This window comes from Wyeomyia smithii, chromosome 1 (genome assembly GCF_029784165.1).
Source record: "Wyeomyia smithii strain HCP4-BCI-WySm-NY-G18 chromosome 1, ASM2978416v1, whole genome shotgun sequence".
Classification (NCBI taxonomy): domain Eukaryota; kingdom Metazoa; phylum Arthropoda; class Insecta; order Diptera; family Culicidae; genus Wyeomyia; species Wyeomyia smithii.
In genome coordinates, this window is record NC_073694.1 from 191,517,658 (window position 1) to 191,538,132 (window position 20,475).

Genomic DNA, 20,475 nt, shown 5'->3' on the forward strand with positions numbered 1-20,475 from the left:
CTACATACTAAATGAAAAGCTTGTTTTGAACTCAAAAATCAGATTTAAGCCGAGCATATCGAAAATGGTGAGATTTTCAAAACCGACAATGTTTTTTTTCGGAATGGTTTCTTTTTTGCTTGTCTGTGCACCCTACCCCTAGGTTGTCGAGCTACATTGTGCAACTTCCATTCGCATTCGAATTGTGGCTACAAATGGCAATTACTTTCTAAAGTACGCGTTTAGACCTAATCATTGCTGATCGAAACCATCCAGGAGGTACGTTCGCTGGCACGATAAGTTTAATGGTTATCCGCGAACCACACATTAACTATTTCTGCATCGATACAGGACCGACTGCTCGGGTCTCAAACGAGATCACGTCGAGTCGAGGATCGGAAACCAACGGCTGCGAAGTATACAGCATTTACGTGACTCGCAGTCGATTCAGGCCTGAAACTATCATCAATGTATTTCCGTCGGGCTCCAGGGAGCAACAAGAGGCTATGATTAATATCACATTAGTGCGAAAAGCGCTGTGATAGTAATTCGCAAAAGTGATGCCGATTTTAATGCCACTCGGACGTTTCCCTCGTACGAGTACTGCTGTTGATCACAATCGAAACGATTTACAAAGTAAAGTGTTCGCAAATTAATTCCCATTCCAAATATTTAGCCTGCAGTGCAATTTGCTATTGCGTTTTTACTGCCCAGTAACGAGAGGAAGATGCGAAAATGACGTGCCAGAGCAGCTGATGCAGATCCTCGTTTCTGCGCGGGCATTTCATTGTCCGCCATTACTTAATGTGGTTCGCTCGAAACCTAAAATTACCGGCATGGAAACGCCAAATTCAAAGCGAGCGAAAAACATCATTAATGGCAGAGTAATTACCCGCCGGCTCGAGTCGGTCAAAACTTCTGCACAATCCAGTCTCGTTAAACACTCTCCCCTTTGCGGAGCGCAGGTATGCTGAAATAGTAGGAGGGTGGTAACCAAGACACGACCGCATAGTTGACGTAGGACTACAATAATTTTATAATTTTATTTTGAAGCTATGTTTGATTTGAGCTCGTTTTACTTTTGTAGTTTGCTTGATTTATTTTAACCAATTTAAGCTCAACATCTTCCAAAAGGAAGGTGTTTTGGTTCTGGTGGTAATATCAAGTATCTAGGTCGTCAGCCCAAATTCATCAAGCGACACCTCAAACGACTTGGAACTAAAACTAGTTCATTGGTGGCCATTTCTACTGTTAAGGTCGTCTTTGACCATTTAAAAAGCCAAAAAAGTCATGAAAAAACCGTTCATTATTGGCATGGTTCGATTTTGGCAACAGAAAAAATTCTGAGGTGTTGCCAAAATCGAACGGGGTCTGTATTTTGATTATTTCTTTGCAGCACTCTATCTTAGAAGAAAAAATATTCTCTTTAACATTCACAATGGTCCAGAAACCAAATTTAGGAGAAAATTTGGGTCTAGAGCTCTATAGCAATGTTTTAGAAAAAAACTTTATTTTACAAAGTTACTTAAAATTATTGGAGCTATAAAATTGTAAAACAAGGTTTTCGATCTACAAAAATAAAAAAGTTAGATACTTAATTTTCCCCTAAATTTAGTTTTCGGACCATTGATGAATACCTTTCATTCTAATACAGCGAATTTTCTTTAATGCGCGAAAAGGCAACCTTCTATAAAATATTTAATTGAGTACGATTTAGTAGAAATTAAACTTCCTTCTATATCTATTTGTCTTGTTGAAGTTGGCTCACTCACCGATCACAAAGCGGCAAAGATGTCACATAAATTTTTTTCCTGTAATTACAAGCTCGTGGAAAAAATATCGATAACGAATTACAGTTTTAGTAGAAAATGTATATTCACAGAAAATTTGAAAATGACATAGAATTTTATGAACATGTTAACATTCAATTCAAGTCAATTTAAACATTTTATCAGTATACAGAATCAATCAGAAAAAATTTTGATCAGTTTCAAGATACCAAAGAACAACGAAGATACCATATTTGAAAGTTATATGTCCGTTATCTTCGAAAATAAACTGGGCTAGAGTGATGCACAACATTAGCCTCAGCAATTAATGTTTGCATAGCGTTGTTCAATTACAAGTAAGGTTATGGAAAGTAATATTTTCTTGCAAATGCTAATTCAAAAAAATTTCAATTGAAAAATACAAACACTAACGTCGGAACTCTAATATCAAGATGAAATGAATTTGGTTTTTCTCTAAACCGCCACCGCGTGATGCAACTAGTATTGTCATATTGGACTAAATTCATTTAGCTAGTAAAATATAATCATCAGTACAGCTCGTTTAACTACCTATTCAAAGATCTGTACGGAGCATTTTGGTTTTCTATTGTCTTTCAAATACCTTATATTTAGTTATTTAAATAAATCTAAAAAAAGGCAGAGTGTAGAGTTTAAAAATAAACAACGCATTTTGTTGTCCCCGGCGGCGCAGCCTATTTTGCGACATCCGAAAAATCATATTGAATTCTGATATTTGCTGCTATACGAAACAAGAAGAAGAAGAAGATAATTCAAATGTTACGAACTTTCCGAAAAAGCTTTACCTTCAAGACATCAATTTAGTCTAGGCTGATGGAAGCTAACATTAGTTGACCTATTGGGACGGGGAGATTCTGTCAAATTTTTTTTTGCCACTGCTATACAGGATATCACTGCAGGCAGTTGGTGTCTATTCATGAAGTCTGTGCTAGGCGTGCTCGCATATGATTGGAACATTGTTGGTGAAAATTCGACCTTGAAACTTTTATTCAATTTTCACTGTTTAACAATGAAGTGATAATGAAAATTGAAGAATCACAAAATTGTCCATCATTCTATCAATCCAACGACATATCGATAATTGTGGTCCATCATGTGGTTACATCAGTATAACCGTTTGAAATCTTTCATTCCGTCGTTACATCTTGGTTTTAGTTTTCGCGGAATGTATCTCGGTATAGTGCGGTTAGACGTAGTCCTACGTCAAAAAAAAAACATATCGTGAACCGAAGCACATTAACTTAATGTCTTATCGAAGCCAAGAAACGTGTACACAGGCATATAGCAAAACAGTTTGTTCAACGCATTTTGCGTTTCCCATATCAACGTGATCTTCGTCGTCATCATCAGCGTCGTTATTATCATTACCAGCACCATTACTACTACCAGTACCATGTTTTATCCTCATCATCGTCATCATCATTATCGGCGGAGCCCGTCGTCGTCGTCGATATCACTGATACGTCCAGTCCGGACTATTTACATGCGCCGGAGGAGAAGGAACACTACCCGGCTTTTATACTCCTTTTACGAGAACTAATTTGATTGATTCGGATGTATAATGTTCGCTAATCGTGATGAGGAGCCTCACACGAAAAGGTTGCACTGTGTGCAGCCACGTCAGGGTTCCCCTAGTGATGCGCGCCAACCCTCTCGGAACCGCCGTTCTTGGATCAGCGCATGCATACTCAAAGCAATTACAACGGTTTTAAAAGATCATCAATTAGATTTCGAGCAAAATGTACTAATAACCGGTTTCCTACACTCGCATGAGTGCACCGTGGATATACAAAAACTGAATAATAATTCAATGTGGTCTCGAAAAATTTCAATAGTCAGTTTAATTTCTCGAAATAGCCAGATTTCTTTTTTGGGTGCCTTACGACAAACAACTTGAAAGAAAGAAATCAATAAATAGTATTTGCAAGTTCTAAAACTTTGAAGTTTAGTATAATAGTAGACAGATTCATATAGCTAGTAAACCGGGAATGCACTTTTTGGGCTTTATTAGAGCCTGCTTCTGGCCAAACAAAGCAGTTTACTAGTGGATGGTCACTAAGACAATCCTAACTAATCAGCAGTAAGTAGTTATATTGAAAATTATTATTTGAGTGAGCTTTCCATATAAAACTATCTATACCCTTTTGAATATAAGATATAAAAATTTGACTTCTTCGTCAAAGTACCAAGAAGAAGCATCTGCCACAAATTTCTTAAAGATACTGGGTTTCTATCTGGCTGTCCTTTTAAGTTTTCAAACAACGTTCAAATTGTCCAATCTTAACGACACTTGAAATGAACTAATATTTCATCTCACTGACACGTCATCTAATCGGATGCTCTTCCTCTCTCTCTCCCTTGCAGGTTACTTACTCCCATTCCGAAAACCAAAACGAGTGCGGACGGCATTCTCACCCACGCAGCTGCTCAAACTGGAACACGCCTTCGAAAACAACCACTACGTGGTGGGGGCCGAACGGAAAACGCTGGCGCAGGTGCTTAGCCTAACGGAAACACAGGTACGGTCCCATCAACGAATCGACGAAGCTGCAGCAGCGTAAGAAAACAACTAATATGTTAGGACAATTTATCGAAAATTGATTTCACGCGCTCGAACGGTCCCCGATTTGCCACCCGATCTTGATTTGTGCTGAGCTGACTGAACTCTCGACTCCCTCCTGCGTTCTTTGTTTGGTTTCGCATGAACCGAATCCGGCACCCTTCCGAATAGTGGAAAACATTTTAAGATAACATCAGCAGCAGTATGCTTTCTTGAGTAGCGTTACGATTGGTTCACCTTCCCATTCCCATTCCGACCCGCGTTGTTCTGGATGAATCTGAACATGCTAGTTAGCACTCCTGACACTGTTGAAAAACATCAAGCCAATTTACTCGCATTCAAACTTGTGGAAATAATTATTTTTTGCTGTGTCGATCACTTCTCCGGTGTACAATGTCTTGCGGCTACATCCTTCTACGGGTGGATCGTTCCATTTTCGACTTTTCCTCCTCCTGCATCGTGGATTGCATGGGTGCTTGTTCTGCCGATATTGTTGACTCACTTAATCTACCGTATAATCGGATTAGACACGCTGTTGTCCGCTGGGACTCCGGTCGGAACCCCCGCCCGAATGTCTGTTATTAGGTAGCATGGTATGAGCTTGAAGGGTGGAATTGCCTTCCGAAGATACTATCTAATAATATTATGTATATAATATATGAATTTGAATAGGAACTGCCCAATTTGTGGGTGACGACCGTAATGTTCCAGACATTATCAAATCGTTTCGGGTTCGATGGATACTCGCTGGGGTGGAAAACGGACCGGGGCAAGGCGTCTCGCCATTTTCGGAGGTGCGTTGACGCCAGCAACTGTCGCCTTCGGAGCTTTTAGGGGACCGATAGTAATTAGATTAAATTACAACCGTAATACGGTTTGTGGTTCGTATTGTCGGGTTGCTTGGGAGGTGGGAGTTTTGTGGGTGTAAGCAACTTCTTCGTAAGCGATGTTTTTTTTGTCTGTGGCAAACCTGTCGTCTTTTTAGCGGATTATAATGGTTGTTTTGATTTCTTGCTATAATACGTATCGATATCTTTTCATCACTGCCCTAACTAACACGCTGAGAATCCTGAGTAATAATTCCCAGGATTCCTATAACTCGGTGACGGAATCGTGAGAGGAATCGTTTTTGCGATACGTTCAGAATGTGTTCGAATCGCATACGGAAAACCTTTTCAAGAATCCTCAAAAATCCGAACGAATCGTGAAAGGAATCGTTTCTGCGATACGGACAGAATCTATACGAATCGCATATGAAAAACCTTCTCAAGAATCATACGGAATCCAAATGAATCGTCAAAGGAATCGTTTCTGCGATACGGACAGGATCTGTTCGAATCGCTTATGGAAACCCTCAAGAATCCAAATTTAGGAATCTCGGCGACTCGGCGACAGAATCGTGAGAATAATCGTCTCTGCGATCCAGATAGAATATTTTTACGCGGTTTTTACGAGGATATTTTTGGCGCATTTTGAATCAACCATGTCTCTTACGCGGGATTTCGGATTACCACGGTTTTTCGACGCAGATTTGATTTCCGCTTATTTAACGTGGTTTTTTGCGAGGTACGTATTTCCAGCGAAAAAAAACTGAGTGTATAGCATGCGACTGAGGAAAACGTGTCGTAATGAGTCTATCTCTTTTCCAGATAAAATTGAAGAATCTAACCAACATCATAAAGAATATTATTTTGATTACGAGAGACGGTAATTACGTTTCTGAGAAAGTAAGCTATTTCTTTCTCAGAGTGTTATACTTCCTAATTTAATCCTGTAACTTGGTATTTCTACTTTAGAAGTATACAAAATTGACTAAACATTCGTGTAACTGATGGTTAACAAATGAAAATTTCTCTCTTAAAAAGGTTCATTTCAGCGGTATTCGGTTTTTTTGTAATACTAGTAGAATTAAATGGAAACATTGCATATTCTCAATATCTAATTCTATTCTACTAAGACGCTCAATGTAAAATTTTTTATATAGCAGCCAAGCTAGATTCCCCTCTTTCTGGCTTCCTCTGATCTGAATCTCAAATGATATAATTCAGAAAGACCAGAAATCAAACATATATAGGTATCACCAAAGTAAACTGAACACTGCGACTGTACATGGACCTTGCGTCCTTCTAGCATCAAGCCGAAATTGTTTCAACCAATTAGAATGCGAACAAACTTCTTTGAACATGCGAACAGAATTACAAATTTGAACAACTGACTCTAACGAGGACATACTATTCGACATGACTGACGTCCCGGTTAGAATAAATTCATATATACGTTAGTCGCACCCATAGGATTCGCATAGATTCCCAAGGATTCCTTACATTGGAATCATAAGGCGTCCACAATAAGGAATCCTGACAAAAGAATTCTCAAGAATGCCTTGTATATGGGATTGGGATTTTTGAGTGAAAATCGTGTTATAAGAATTCTTCCGATACGAAACCTTTGACTTTAACCGTTCTGTGCTCGAAATTCTTATATCTGTTGTGATTTTCATTTGATTTCGATGGCACCAAAAGATCCAGTAACTTATCATAGCGTTGCCCAAGAATTCTATCATTCCCGGGAATCCGTTATTCCGAAAACTGAGGAATTTCATGAATATTTGGACAAAATCTAACAATTATTGGTTCAAAATACATAAAATTACTTTAACAGGCCATTTGTATGGTTGTGGGTATTTTGGTCCTTCCGGAATAGATTCCACTGGCGCTTCTAGTGACCATAAAAATAATCAAATAGAACAAGGTCAAATACCATCCAATATTGGTATTTTCGGAACCGGGATGACGTCCAGAGACTGTGAAACGACCAATGATGTCAATTTGAATAGCAAGATAGCGACTTCCAGTTTCTATGAAACAACTTTTCAATTGTTTCAAGCCAGCTTTTCAGGGTCATTTTCTAGTCTCTGGACATGATTTTGATTCCGGAAGTACCCATATTGGGTGGTATTCGACAACTTTTTATTGTTTCCCAGAAACCGGAAGTCGCCATTTTGGAATCCAACATGGTATCTGGAGTTAGTTTCCGGTCTCCGGGCAACACCCCAATTTCGAAAATATCTTTGTTTTGTGGTATTAGGCCATTTAGGCCATTTAGGCTATTTTGAGTTCTTTCAGAAATTTTTTTTAATTTTTTTAATTTGTCTTTTAACTTTTTCCTTAACACAATAAAAAAATTTCAGAGTGAATATTTTTTTCAAAAAGACAAAATTATTATGTACAACTTTGCCGTAGAAGTAACAAATTGTTATGGCTCTGAAATATTTGTAATATTACAAATAATAATTTGTAACCTTCATTACATAGCATTTTCAAATAGCTTCTCAAAAATAAGTCGCGTTGCAAAAATTAAAACGCAAAATGACATCTTTTGTCCATATAAACGTATATGAAAAGTTTCAGCCGAATCTAAAATAGTCGATTAAATTGTTGGCCGTTTATTCGTGGAATTGTACAATTGTCAGATTTTGTTCAAATATTCATGAAATTTCTCAGTTTCCGGAAAACCGGACTTTCAAAAAAAAAGAACTCTTTCGGGACACCGCTGGTGCTAATTTTAAAGTAGAAAAGTTACTGAATCTTTTGGTGTTAAAACCATCGAAATCGTTCTCGTGTTCGTCCGGGCGTTTCCAATTCCGAGAATCTCTTGAAGTGAAAGCTTTCGAATCCGATGGATTCTCTTTTTACGTTTAACATTCATTAATCCTAGTCCCATATACAGGGCATTTCTGAGGATTCTTTTTCAAGGATTTCAATGTGAGGAATCCTATAGAATCCTGAGGATTCTTTTGCAGGATTCTTTTTCGCGGACTCTATGCGATACCTGTGTGTTTGCCCAGGTTACGTCCCGTATCGAATAAATTCATACACATATCCAGACGAACATATAAGATTCGCATAGCGTCCGCAAAAAGGAATCCTGATCTATAGACAGGGCAGTCTTGAGGAGTTCTTTTCAGGATTCCTCATCAAGGACGATTAACGATTTCAATGTGATGAATTCTAGGAAATCTAAAGGATTCTCACTACACGATTCTCATTCAAGAATCCTAGCACCATAGACAGGGCATTCCTGAGGATTCCTTTTTCAGAATTCCTCATCAAGGATGCTTCACGATTTCTATGTGAGGAATCCTAGGGAATCCGACGGATTCTCATTACACGATTCTCATTCAAGAATCCTAACCCCATAGACAGGGCAGTCTTGAGGATTCCTGTTCAGGATTCCTCATCAAGGACGCTTCACGATTCCAATGTGAGGAATCCTAGGGAATCCGTGCGAATCTTATGTGTTGTATGAATTAGGAACTGTCATCTGAAAAGACTGGAAAGAATTATTCACACATTTTAACTCAGTAACTCATTCAGTTTGTTTGTTTGACGCTACACATGAATTTTTCAACGAGTCTTATGCCCTCTGTCTTAGTAGAACAACTCAATGTTATGTGCTCAAGAGAGTTCTTGTTGAAAATAAGATCAAGCGATTAGTGTAGCAGATGGTATCTTCTTCATTCCGAAACCTGATGTAGATGATTGGGAATTCGTGATATATATTTATATAAAACCTTATTTGCGTATCTTTCAATTTTGACAAGTAAAATGCCACGAATCACGTTTTGAAACTAGAAGTTTAAGTCTAAATCAAACTAAACAACCAATCAATACCTATCTTTTCTAGCACAGACAACACTAATGTATATACACGATTTATTTTATTAATTTATATACTTCCTTAATTATCAACAGGCCTCAAACGGTCCCAATAATAAAACTTGCAGTTAAAGAAAGTTTCAAACACCAACATTCAAAAAAAAAAAAAAAATCTAAAAATAGTTGTCTCAACCTAATCCATGAAACATTCAAGTCGAAAACATGCGACACACGATTAAATAGTCTTTGAAGCCCTGTTATGTTAGCATTAGCGGCAAAGTACGTTCTGCTATTGGCTAGTCGAAGAAATCAACTGCCTCTTAAACTACGCAGCCTTGCTTGGATGTTGGTGCGCGCTAGTAGAGATGGAGCATCATAACGTCCTGTCAAGAGATCGGGTACTACTAATGCCCGAGCTGTATTCCTTCGAGCATGTTGAGGGTCAGGACGGATGAGTTGACATCGGTTTTCGTAGTTTGGTAGTCTTAATGGATCATCAAGGTAACTGTCGAAGGGCGTAACGAAGAAACCTGCGTTGAACATTTTCGGTTATTTCAGCTGCATTCAAGTGTAACGGCACCCCGCATCCCTTCATAGCTTCCTACAGGGCTCCGTCACGTTAGGTGGCAGTTGAACTTCAACTTCCTCTTCTTCCGATTGGCTTGGGTGACGAAAACCGCCACCCGTGAGCACAATTAATTAAACAAGAGCCCGTGGTTCGGTACTTGATGGACCGGTAACTCGTCGCCGCATCGCGAGGGTGAGTTACCGGTGATTGTTTATAAACACGACAGAGTGGCAGAGCGCAAAGCTCACCGCTCTCGGTGGAATTAGACTAAGTGGGATTAACGAATTAGGGTGCTAAAACAGAGAAAGGCCGAGAAGGGCCGTTAGCATAACAGAGATAGGGAGTGGTTTCGCAAGGGATTTTTTTTGTGTTCTAACATAGAAGTCTGTAGCATAGAATTTAATCGTTACGTAAAGCCGGTTCCGCGCGGACGAACTCGGCGCGTACAAGATTTTAGTGATTTTCTCCCGGTTAGATTATTACAAGTCCTGGTAGGTCCTCGGAAGGGACCTACGCACAAGTACTGGGTTACACACTACTGAGCAATACTTCAGAACTGAGCGAACAAGCGAGCAGTACATGCTTTTTAGACAGTAAATGTCTGTGAAGTTCCTGGTCATTCGGAAGATTAAGCTTTAGTTCTTCGAAGCTTTGGCTGAGGTTGAGGTGCTGCTTAAACGTTAGCTTAGAGTCAAGAATTATTCCATGGTCCTTGATGCATTCTATGCGAGGAACAATTGCGCCAGCAACTTTGTTTTCGAGCTGAATTGTTTCTTTTCTACGGCAAAAGGAAGTCACCGAACATTTCATTGGATTCAATGCCATCCGATTCCAATCACACCATTCGGTAAAAATATCGATTACTGGAGATTCAGTGTATTATCGTCAACTCCAATTTCGCGGAAAATCTGGCCAAACGAACTGGCCAAGCGAACGATAATCTTGGTCTATCGAGTGCATTGTTGTCGTCATTGAAATAGAGCAGAAATATTAGCGGTCCCAGGTGACTGCCTCGAGGTATACCTGTAGTGGCCATAAATGGAGTAGAATAACTTCTAGAGATGTTCACGCTGAGCTGACGATTGGTTAGATAAGAATGGATGTTATGTGGTTTTGTTCACTCGAGTGCACAACAACACCCACTGAGATTACAACTTTCAGCAGTTACGCATAAAAGCAAGCATGCAGAAATTTAGTCTGGATTATATGTATTTAGTCTGGATTGAAATTTAGTCTGGATTGTTGTATGTGTTTCAGATCAGGTGAACTGAGCAGGCGATGATTGCAAAAACATTTTGCATGGAGTTGGTACTCGTTCATTCCATTCGATCGCAGCCTTTCATTGCAGACGCACTGGAAGAGGAGTCCTGCGGACCGCACTGCTTTGCTAGACATGTTAGTGATCCTGTCCGGATCTGTCGCCTTAGCTTTCAGCCGTTTGGCCACTGCTAGTAGTTAGTTGTGCGTGTTCTGGTACAAAAACCCTTCTGAAGACTCTACCAGGACTTGTGATAATACGATACGATAAACGAACAAACGAATCCTGTACGTGCGGTCAGAAGGACCACGCGGAATCACGTATAATTATTAGGGTGCCAATCATCGTATAAAACAAGTGACCAGAAAATTAACCCTGTGCTAAATTTCTGCTCAATCGGACTTAAAATGGGGTAGCGCAAAGCGATTGAAATTTGGCATTTTTGGAATCCAAAAAATAACCCAATTTCGTGAAATTTCGGTTTTCGAAGTTTGTTTTTTTTTATGCCAAATGACTAAATAACGCATAAAACGTCGAGAATTGGTTTCATCTGAAAAATTCTCGTTTTTTCAATTGTGGAAGGCGAAGTTTAGAACGTTTAGAATTTTTTTTTGAAATTGAACGCTAGTCTCTCGAAATAGCCTGTATAATAAACTATAACTAGCATCGAATACATTATGTTTCATTAGGGTGGTTCATTTATTCGACATAGTGTGGTTCATAATATTGTTTAAAAAATGGGGATAAAAAATTACTTCGGTTCGTTTGATTGGTGTTACGTCTCAGACAAAGTTGTAGATAATAATTCTGTCTTTCCAAAAAATTACACTAAAAAAGATTATTGAAAAAGAAATTGAAAAAATAAAATTAAAACAATCATCTAAAAGAGCTTTTGTTTTAAAAATCTGTTCTTTTATAAAACCTGCAAAAGATTACCAAAACAATAAAACCAGTCCACAGTGGTCTAATAAGGCAAAAAGTGGAACTTAATTCCATAGTGCCTTTTACCCTCATCCTAGCTTTAAAGTGTCTTCGGAACAATTGTTTGTATGAATGACCCGCATAATCGCAAATTGTCAAAAAGTATGAAATGTTTACTATACTAAAAATAAAAAAAAAAATAACTTTTTTTGTGTTAAGAGATAGAAGAATAGTTTGTTCAGCAAAGTTGTAGAAGATTCAAAAACATGAAGTTTTGTTGAACAAATGAAAATCCTATCTTCTTTCGGTACAAAGTTATAAAGTATATCACATGGAACTTACTTAAAGGTTAGTTTTTGGTACATAACTTTTGTTAGTTGCATTTTACACGAAAGTAATTTTCGGAGGAATTGTTAGGGCAAACAAAACACACATTTTTGCTGAAGGTTATATATCTCCATGACTTGTGATGAGCAGTGTGCAGTGCCGTCGGTCTCCTTTTTCTTTTTTTAAAGAAGGTTTGTTAGCAGCTAAAGTAATAAAAATTAGTAAATAATGAATTTATAAGGCCAATCACGAAGGGGCTTCTCAACACTGTTATGGTCCCCTTCTTCCAATTCTTTCATTCTACCACCTCTCCGTAAGTAGTTCTGACAATCAAACGAGTTTTACGCGTGCCCGTCGTCACATCGCCATTCCGTTCGATCGGATTTGCAAGTTACGATGTATGGTCGTGACAAAGAAGGCAAAGTCAAGGGAAAAACAAAGTCCCGTTCATCTCGTGCTGGACTTCAATTCCCGGTAGGTCGAATTCATTGTCTGCTGCGTAATGGTCGTTGTTCTGCCGTAAATAGTACCAGATTTGTAAAAACTAAACCCAACCGCCCTTTTGAGGACAATCGCATATTTTCAAGTGAAGCAGTTAAAATGATTTTGCCTCTTAAAAAAATTCAAATTTGATATAATTTGTCCTGCCGCAGATGGTGTGAGATAATTGCTAATTGCGTGTCAAGTTTTCTGATACGAAAGCATATGCAGCTAAGAGAATGGAATAAATAACAAAGAGGGCGGGGCTTCTCAATTGCCAATATGCGAGTATAGAACGGAAGAAACGTACGCGCGAATTATCCGACAACGTTCCAACTCTAATCTAGGATCTGTTTGGAATAGACAATGAGCTCTAATCCATTGGTTGATTCAAGGTTCACGACAATGGCGCTGAGACTGGAGCTGGGGGAAACAGTTATGGTAAATGTGGTGGGCCGTTGAAAGGCTACCTGTAGTAAACAAATTTGCTGCAGTAAAAACCCAAAGAAAGTAATAGCCGCGATTCAAAGAATTTCAAAATATGTATATGAATAGTTAATTCACTTTTACTGAACGATGGATACTCATTCTCTTTTGAAGCCGTATTGGTTTGAAGTTTCCCGAAAACGTAATTGAAAAGCAATCGCGACGTGGCATTCCAAAAGTCAATTTAGTGTATCACCCTCTAATTTCTACTTCACGAATTTTAGCAGCTTTCCTGCTATGCTAAGGGGTAAATTTAATTTTTTTCGAGGCTAGGGCACACGATACAATCACATGTGCATTTCTTAAAGTTTTGTGCATTTGCAATGTAAATGTGAGCGAAGGCGAAAGCGAGATTTTTCAATCATTCGCTTGCTTTGTTATCCAAAAGTTGTTCGAACTAGTGAACATCATTTTTACACTCCTTTTATCATACCAACGACACTTTGATCATTGTAATCCATCATGTGGTTACACAAGTATTGCCGTTTGAAATCTTTCATTTCGACGTTACACTTTGGTTTTAGTTTCCGCAGAATGTATCCCGATATAGTGCGGTGAGACGTTGTCCTACGTCAAAAAAAAGTTTAGCTTCATTTATCTCAAGAAGCGGTTTCCTGAGATTTTGGTAAAATTTGAAATCATTTTTCACCTCTCCTGGTCTTCAAAAAAGTCTTTGAGCAGTTTTTGGTTTGGTGCGCACCATGTTTAAATTTTACTACCGTAAACCGGGGTAAGATTGTGCTATGGGTGGGTGTGATACTGTGCCATACAAACCCATTTTTTGTCAGCCATCCAATGGCAATCACAATACCAATCTTTCTTAAATAAGTTTCCTCGAATAGTAAACCACCAAAGACTAGTCTCCTGACCCAGAAAAGATGGCCGACAAGTCATGCGTTAGATGGCACAATCTCACTCCGGTATAGCAAATGCTCCAATAATTCAAACTTTTCATGAATTAAAAAAAATACTAATTGATAACAAAACAAAACTCAACAGAAGACAATGTGAAACCTTGCTGGAGTTATCGCAATATCGTTAATAGCAAGGGATCAGTTCGTAGGCTAACGAACAGCTTGAGCAGTTGGTCCTTGGCAGGTTTTCTGCAGCAATCTTATGCAGAAACCTGTCGAAGCCGTTCGTAGCGAACAAACAACCTAACAACAACGACATCTGGAATCGATTGAGGGCCTATGAATATCATCCCGGTTCCGGAAATGTCCATATTGGAAAGTATTTGGCTATTTTCGGTTGTTTCCCGGAACTGAACATTGCCACTTCGGATTTAAAATGACATCTATTGCCCATATTGTGTGGCATTTGATTAGTTCTGGAAACCAGAAGTCGCCATTTTGGAAATCAAAATGGTGTCTTGAGTTGATTACTGATTCTTGGGCATCCATCTTGTTTCGAAATACTATAAGTTTCAAGGAGGCAGGGAACCACCATTGAGAATTTCTGAATGACGTCTGAATTTGATTCTCGGCCTCTGGGCATCAGTTTGGTTTTGAAAAAATGATAGAAATCCGCGAGTGAGGTTTGGTCATTTTAGGTTGTTTCCTGAAAACTCGAAGTCGCCTTTCTGAAGTCGATTTCTGGTTCCGGAAATATTCATATTTGATGATTTTCAGCTATTTTTGGCTGTTTTCTGGAATCCGGAGGGAACACTATTCCAACATGGCGTCTGTGGTTGATTTTCGGTCACTGGGAAATGGCCATTTTAGCGCTGCTTTCAAGAATCCAAAATGGCATTTAAGGACGATTTTCGGTCCTTATAGACCGTGCCGATAATTATAAATACACTTACGATCAACCGTCATTTCAAATAACGTGTAGTATTCAACCAAACGTTGGCTGCATCCTGTTGTTTACATCCAAAAGAAATTTTGAAATGCGTGGCCTTTCTCTCGAGCAAAGAAAGCGAATTGTGCACAAATGGGGCACCGTGAGTGGTCTTTCTAGAAGAAAATTAGCCAGAGAAGAAGGGCATGACAGAAGTATTGTGAAGAGTGCACATTTACTGATGCCCCAAGACGTGGTAGAAAACCCGGGCCTGTTGATCCCACAATGGACAAAAAGGTTAAGGAATACTACAAGCGGCATCCTTCAGTATCAGTACGGGATGTGGCGAGAAAGTTGGGAACCTAGGCGAGTAACGTTATGCGTGCCAAGGGAAGAATGGGTCTGCAGACCCGTCGGAAGCAGAAGCAGCCAAAACGAAATCCAAAACAATTCCTGCTGAATCTGTGAAACCGAGAGCTCGGAAGCTTTATGACAAACTTCTGACCAAAAAAATGGGGTGTGTTATCATGGATGACGAAACCTACATAAGACTGGACTATAAGACTCTGCCAGGACCGCAATTTTATACATCACCGAAGGAAAAGGATGTCCCTGGACCATTGGAAGCCATTTACACCGAAAAATTCGGCAAGAAGGTAATGGTTTGGCAGGCCATTTGTGAATGTGGGAAAATATACGAATGACACAATGAATGGTAAAATTTACGTGAAAGAGTGTTTGCAGAAAAGGTTGTTACCCATGGTTCAGCAGCATAACAATCCTCCAATCTTTTGGCCCGATCTTGCTTCCTGCCATTACTCTAAGGATGCACTAGGGTGGTATAAAACAAATAATGTCACATGTGTCCCAAAGGAGATGAATCCTCCAGACTGCCCTGAAATTCGCCTTATTGAAACTTTCTGGGTTTTGACCAAGGCAAAGCTGAGGAAATATGTCAAACCAGTGGACAATGTTGAAAAATTTAAAAAAGATTGGATTAAAGTAGTAAACGTGGTCGGAGAACACACTGTGCAAAAGCTTATGAGTAGTGTTAAGAGAAAAGTTAGAGCGTATCCTACGAAAAATAATCCCAACTTGAATTGAAACTGGAAAGAAAACACTTATTTTTTATATTTCAGAATAAAATGACCCGAAAAATCCTGTATTTTTTGTTTTATTCAAGAAAGAAAATGTATTTATAATCTTCGGAACAGTCTATAGACATCATTCTGATTCCAGAAATATCCTTAGTCGGTGGTTTGGCCATTTTATGTTTTTTCTAGAAACCGGAAGTCACCATTGTGAATTCTTGAATAGCGTTTGTAGTCGATTTCTGGTCCCTTAGGACGATTAAGTGGTTCCGTGAATTCCGTAAATGAAAACACTTTGAAAAAATGCGCGAAAATGCCTCCGTTTTCTTACGAAATATGACGACTGGTGATGAATTTCGAGAAACTGAGCATTTTCTGATTTTTGATAAAATTGAACAGCAAAAATTTGTCTATTCTACCATCCATGCTAAGCTTTTATTTAGAATTCCAGCATGTTTTGTATTTCACTCCTAGGTATAAAGATTCATAATAAAGAAATGTTTTAGTGATTTCTTCGACCTTGATCGGATTTGCGTTTCAAGTTTAAATCGAACATGACACGCGTATTTTAGTGATAAAATTATCATATAAGTAGTTGTTGGAAATTGATTTTTTTTCGAAAACTTGAAACTTTTTCTGGTGGTACATGTCAAAAAGGTGTATGCGAATTCAAAAAATAAGTACTAAATGAGTTGTTTTCTTGGAAAATTCCGAAAATGACTACACTTTGTAAAGTGGTTATTACTAACAGTATTTCGGATTCAAATTACACCCAAAATTGATAGTTGTAGTCAAAGATTTGTTCCTCCAACATTTTGAAAAATAAATTTTGCTTCATTTTGCGACAAGTTTTAATTTAAAAAAACGAAACAAATATTTTTTTGCAAACTTAGTTCAAAATGTCCATTGACTATTGAAAAAAGAGTACCGTAAACAGGGGTGACTCTTTTTGGAAAATGTGGTAAAAAAGCGCTCGTAGTGCTTGGGACTTGTCGTAATCTTCACTGAATGCGTGGATATATGTTCGCATTGCTACTATTCATGCATTTCCTGCTATTTAAAGAGTGTTTTTCATGCTAAAATATTAATTGAAAATAAAATGTATTTTTGGCTATTTTTGTTGCATACAAACAATCGGTTCAAGCAGATTCAAAACAACAAGTTGCAATACGTAAAGTTTTTTTATTTTGTTCCCAGGTTAGTTCTTAAGATGAACAAATATTATAACAGTACATTTTATTGCTATTTTTGCAAGTTTTTCCTCAAAGGCAATGTTGAGTCCCAATATTCTCCACAGCGTATTACATATTTCTTCTTAACAAAAACCCAAGACTTGAAGTAACATGCAAATTTGGCCAATTTCATAAGTCATATTCCTCGTGGACTAGTTTTTGATGGTTCTAGACCACGAAGTGCGGGGTGGAGGTGGCTAAGGAGTCAATCCGCCTCCGCAAAGGTCCGGCGGGGACCCAGATAGCTACCTTCCGACTACCGTCGGCGGACGCTAACCTGGCCCTGAAAGAGGGCAAGTTGAAGGTCGGCTGGTCTGTATGTCCTCTGGGCATACTACAGCAACCAGACATTTGCTTCCGGTGCTTCGAGGGCGGACATAAGTCCTGGACCTGCAAGGGGCCCGATAGGAGCCAGCTGTGCAGGCGATGTGGAGGTGCAGGCCATAAAGCAAAGGACTGTGGGGAGTCTCCCAAATGCATGGTATGTTCCGGGAAACGGGACGCCAAACACTTTATGGGAGGCCCCAGGTGCCCAGCCGGTAAGCCGGCTGCGAAACCACGGGCGTAAGGGTGACGCAACTGAACCTGAACCATTGCTTCGCGGCTCAGCAGCTGCTACACCAAGCAGCCACTGAGTCGTTGTCGGACATCGCCGTCATATCGGATCCCTACCGCATCCCTCCCGGAAACGGTAACTGGGTTGCGGATAAGTCCAGATTGGCGGCCATATGTACGACGAGCAAGTTCCCGGTTCAGGAGGTTGTCTCAACCTCAGAAGAAGGGTACGTAGTTGCTAAGGTGAACGGAGTGTTCTACTGCAGTTGCTATGCTCCGCCACGTTGGTCTACCGAAAGGTTCACCCAGATGGTCGACCTCCTATCCATGGAGCTAACGGGCCTAACGCCGTTGGTGGTGGCGGGCGACTTCAACGCTTGGGCTGTTGAGTGGGGAAGTCGCTTCACGAACCAGAGGGGCCAGATCCTGTTGGGGGCTTTTGCAAAGCTCAACCTAGATCTGGCCAACGTTGGGAACAAAAGTACATTTAGCAGAAATGGTGCGGAGTCGATCATCGACGTGACGTTCTCCAGCCCAGGACTGATCAAGAACTGGAGGGTAGACGATGGCTACACTAATAGCGACCACCAGGCGGTCTGTTATAGTGTAGACAACAACGAGAGGCGGCAAGCGACGGGTAGAGCCAACACTCCGACCGTTCGCGGGTGGAAGACATCGCACTTTGATGCCGAGGCATTCGAAGAGGCAATGAGAAGGGAGCGCGAGGGGGGCAGTTGGCTCCGCCCGATTGCTGACCAACTAGTTGCTATGCTATCGCGGGCGTGCGACGCCACCATGCCTAGGACTCGCCAACCTAGGAATGGAAAGCCACCGGTTTACTGGTGGACGGACGCGATAGCCGACCTTCGCAGTGCGTGCCTCCGTGCAAGACGGAGGATGCAGCGTGCGCGAAACGAAGAAGAGAGGACAGAGCGCCGCGCAGCATTCAGTTCGGCAAGATCGATGCCAAAGAGTGCGATAAGGGCCAGCAAGAGGGCCTGCTTCGATAGGCTATGTGCGAGTGCCAATACAAATCCGTGGGGTGACGCCTACAGGATCGTAATGGCCAAGACTAAAGGCGCGCTGGCGCCTGCAGAGCGATCACCAGCGATGCTGGAGCGTATCATCGAGGGACTCTTTCCACGCCACGAGCCAAGTCCTTGGCCTCCGGCGGTCGAGTCTCACGTCCGACGTTCCAGTATCTCAGACATAGACCAGAGATGGTCGGCCAACCTGCCGAGCATCCAATCCGTGAGCGACGACAGCCGTGTCGAGGCAGGGGAGCAGGCAAGGGTTACGAATGAGGAACTCATCGTGATCGCCAAATCCCTAAAGGTGAGCAAGGCACCGGGACCGGATGGTATCCCTAACCTGGCGATCAGGCTGGCGATAAAAACGGCCCCCGATCTATTTCGAGCAGTCATGCAGAAGTGCCTGGATGACTGCCTCTTTCCGGACAGGTGGAAGCGGCAGAGACTGGTCTTATTGCCGAAGGCTGGGAAACCGCCAGGGGACCCATCGGCATATAGGCCTATCTGCCTGCTGGACACCGCGGGCAAGGTGCTTGAGAGGATCATCCTCAACAGACTGGTGAGGTACACGGAGGGTGTACACGGTCTGGCAAGTAACCAGTTCGGCTTCCGGAAGGGCAGGTCCACGCTGGACGCAATCTCTTCCGTCATCAAGACGGCGGAGGTAGCGATCCAGCGCAAGAGAAGGGGAATACGCTACTGCGCAATCGTCACGCTCGACGTGAAGAATGCGTTCAATAGTGCCAGTTGGGACTCCATAGCGCTCGCGCTCAGGAGCATCCATGTACCGGTGTCGCTGTACAAGATTCTGGAAAATTATTTCCAGAATCGAGTACTTGTTTACGACACAGAGGAGGGTCAGAAGTGCGTCCCAATTACCGCAGGAGTTCCGCAAGGTTCTATCCTGGACCCGGTGTTGTGGAATGTCATGTATGACGGAGTGTTGAAACTCAAGTTCCCTGTAGGGGTTGTGATCGTCGGCTTTGCAGACGACATAACGCTGGAGGTTTACGGCGAGTCTATCGAGGAGGTCGAGTTGACGGCCGTGCACTGTATACGCAAGGTCGAGGACTGTATGCGCTCCAGGAAACTGGAGCTCGCGCATCATAAGACGGAGGTCACGGTTGTGAACAACCGTAAATCGGAGCAACAGGCGGCGGTCAGAGTCGGAGACTGCACCATCACCTCGAAGCGATCCCTGAAGCTCTTGGGGGTTATGGTGGACGACAAGCTCACGTTCGGGAGTCACGTCGACTATGCCTGTAAGAGGGCCTCATCGGCTATTGCAGCACTATCTCGTATGATGTCCAATAGCTCAGCGGTTTATGGCAGCAAGCGAAGACTTCTTGCCAGCGTGGTTTCGTCCATACTTAGGTATGGCCAGTGTGGTCCAGAGCGCTAGGTACTACCAGTTATCGTGGTAAACTGGAAAGTACCTACAGGCTCATGTGCCTGAGAGTTGCGAGTGCGTATCGTACGGTGTCATACGATGCAATCTGTGTCTTGTCCGGCATGATGCCTATCAGCATCGCCATCAAGGAGGACAGAGAGTGTTTCGACCAACGTGACACAAGGGGCATACGAGGTACCAGAAGGTCATTCTCGATGCTCCGCTGGCAGCGGGAATGGTCCAACTCCACAAAGGGCAGATGGAAGTACCGACACATACCTGAGATATCCGGCTGGGTCGGGAGACGACATGGTGAAGTGAACTTCCACCTGACACAAATCCTGTCAGG

The 20,475-nt window shown here is 41.2% G+C and overlaps 1 protein-coding gene across 1 annotated transcript in view; it reads left to right on the plus strand.

Moving 5' to 3' along the window:
• The window catches only part of LOC129718298 (homeotic protein empty spiracles), a 92,644-nt gene that overhangs the window by 63,355 nt on the left and 8,814 nt on the right, over positions 1 to 20,475 (plus strand). Inside the window, exon 2 of the mRNA XM_055668940.1 lies at positions 4,152 to 4,306. Coding sequence (XP_055524915.1) covers positions 4,152 to 4,306 — 155 coding nt within the window. The remainder of the gene's footprint in view (positions 1 to 4,151; positions 4,307 to 20,475) is intronic.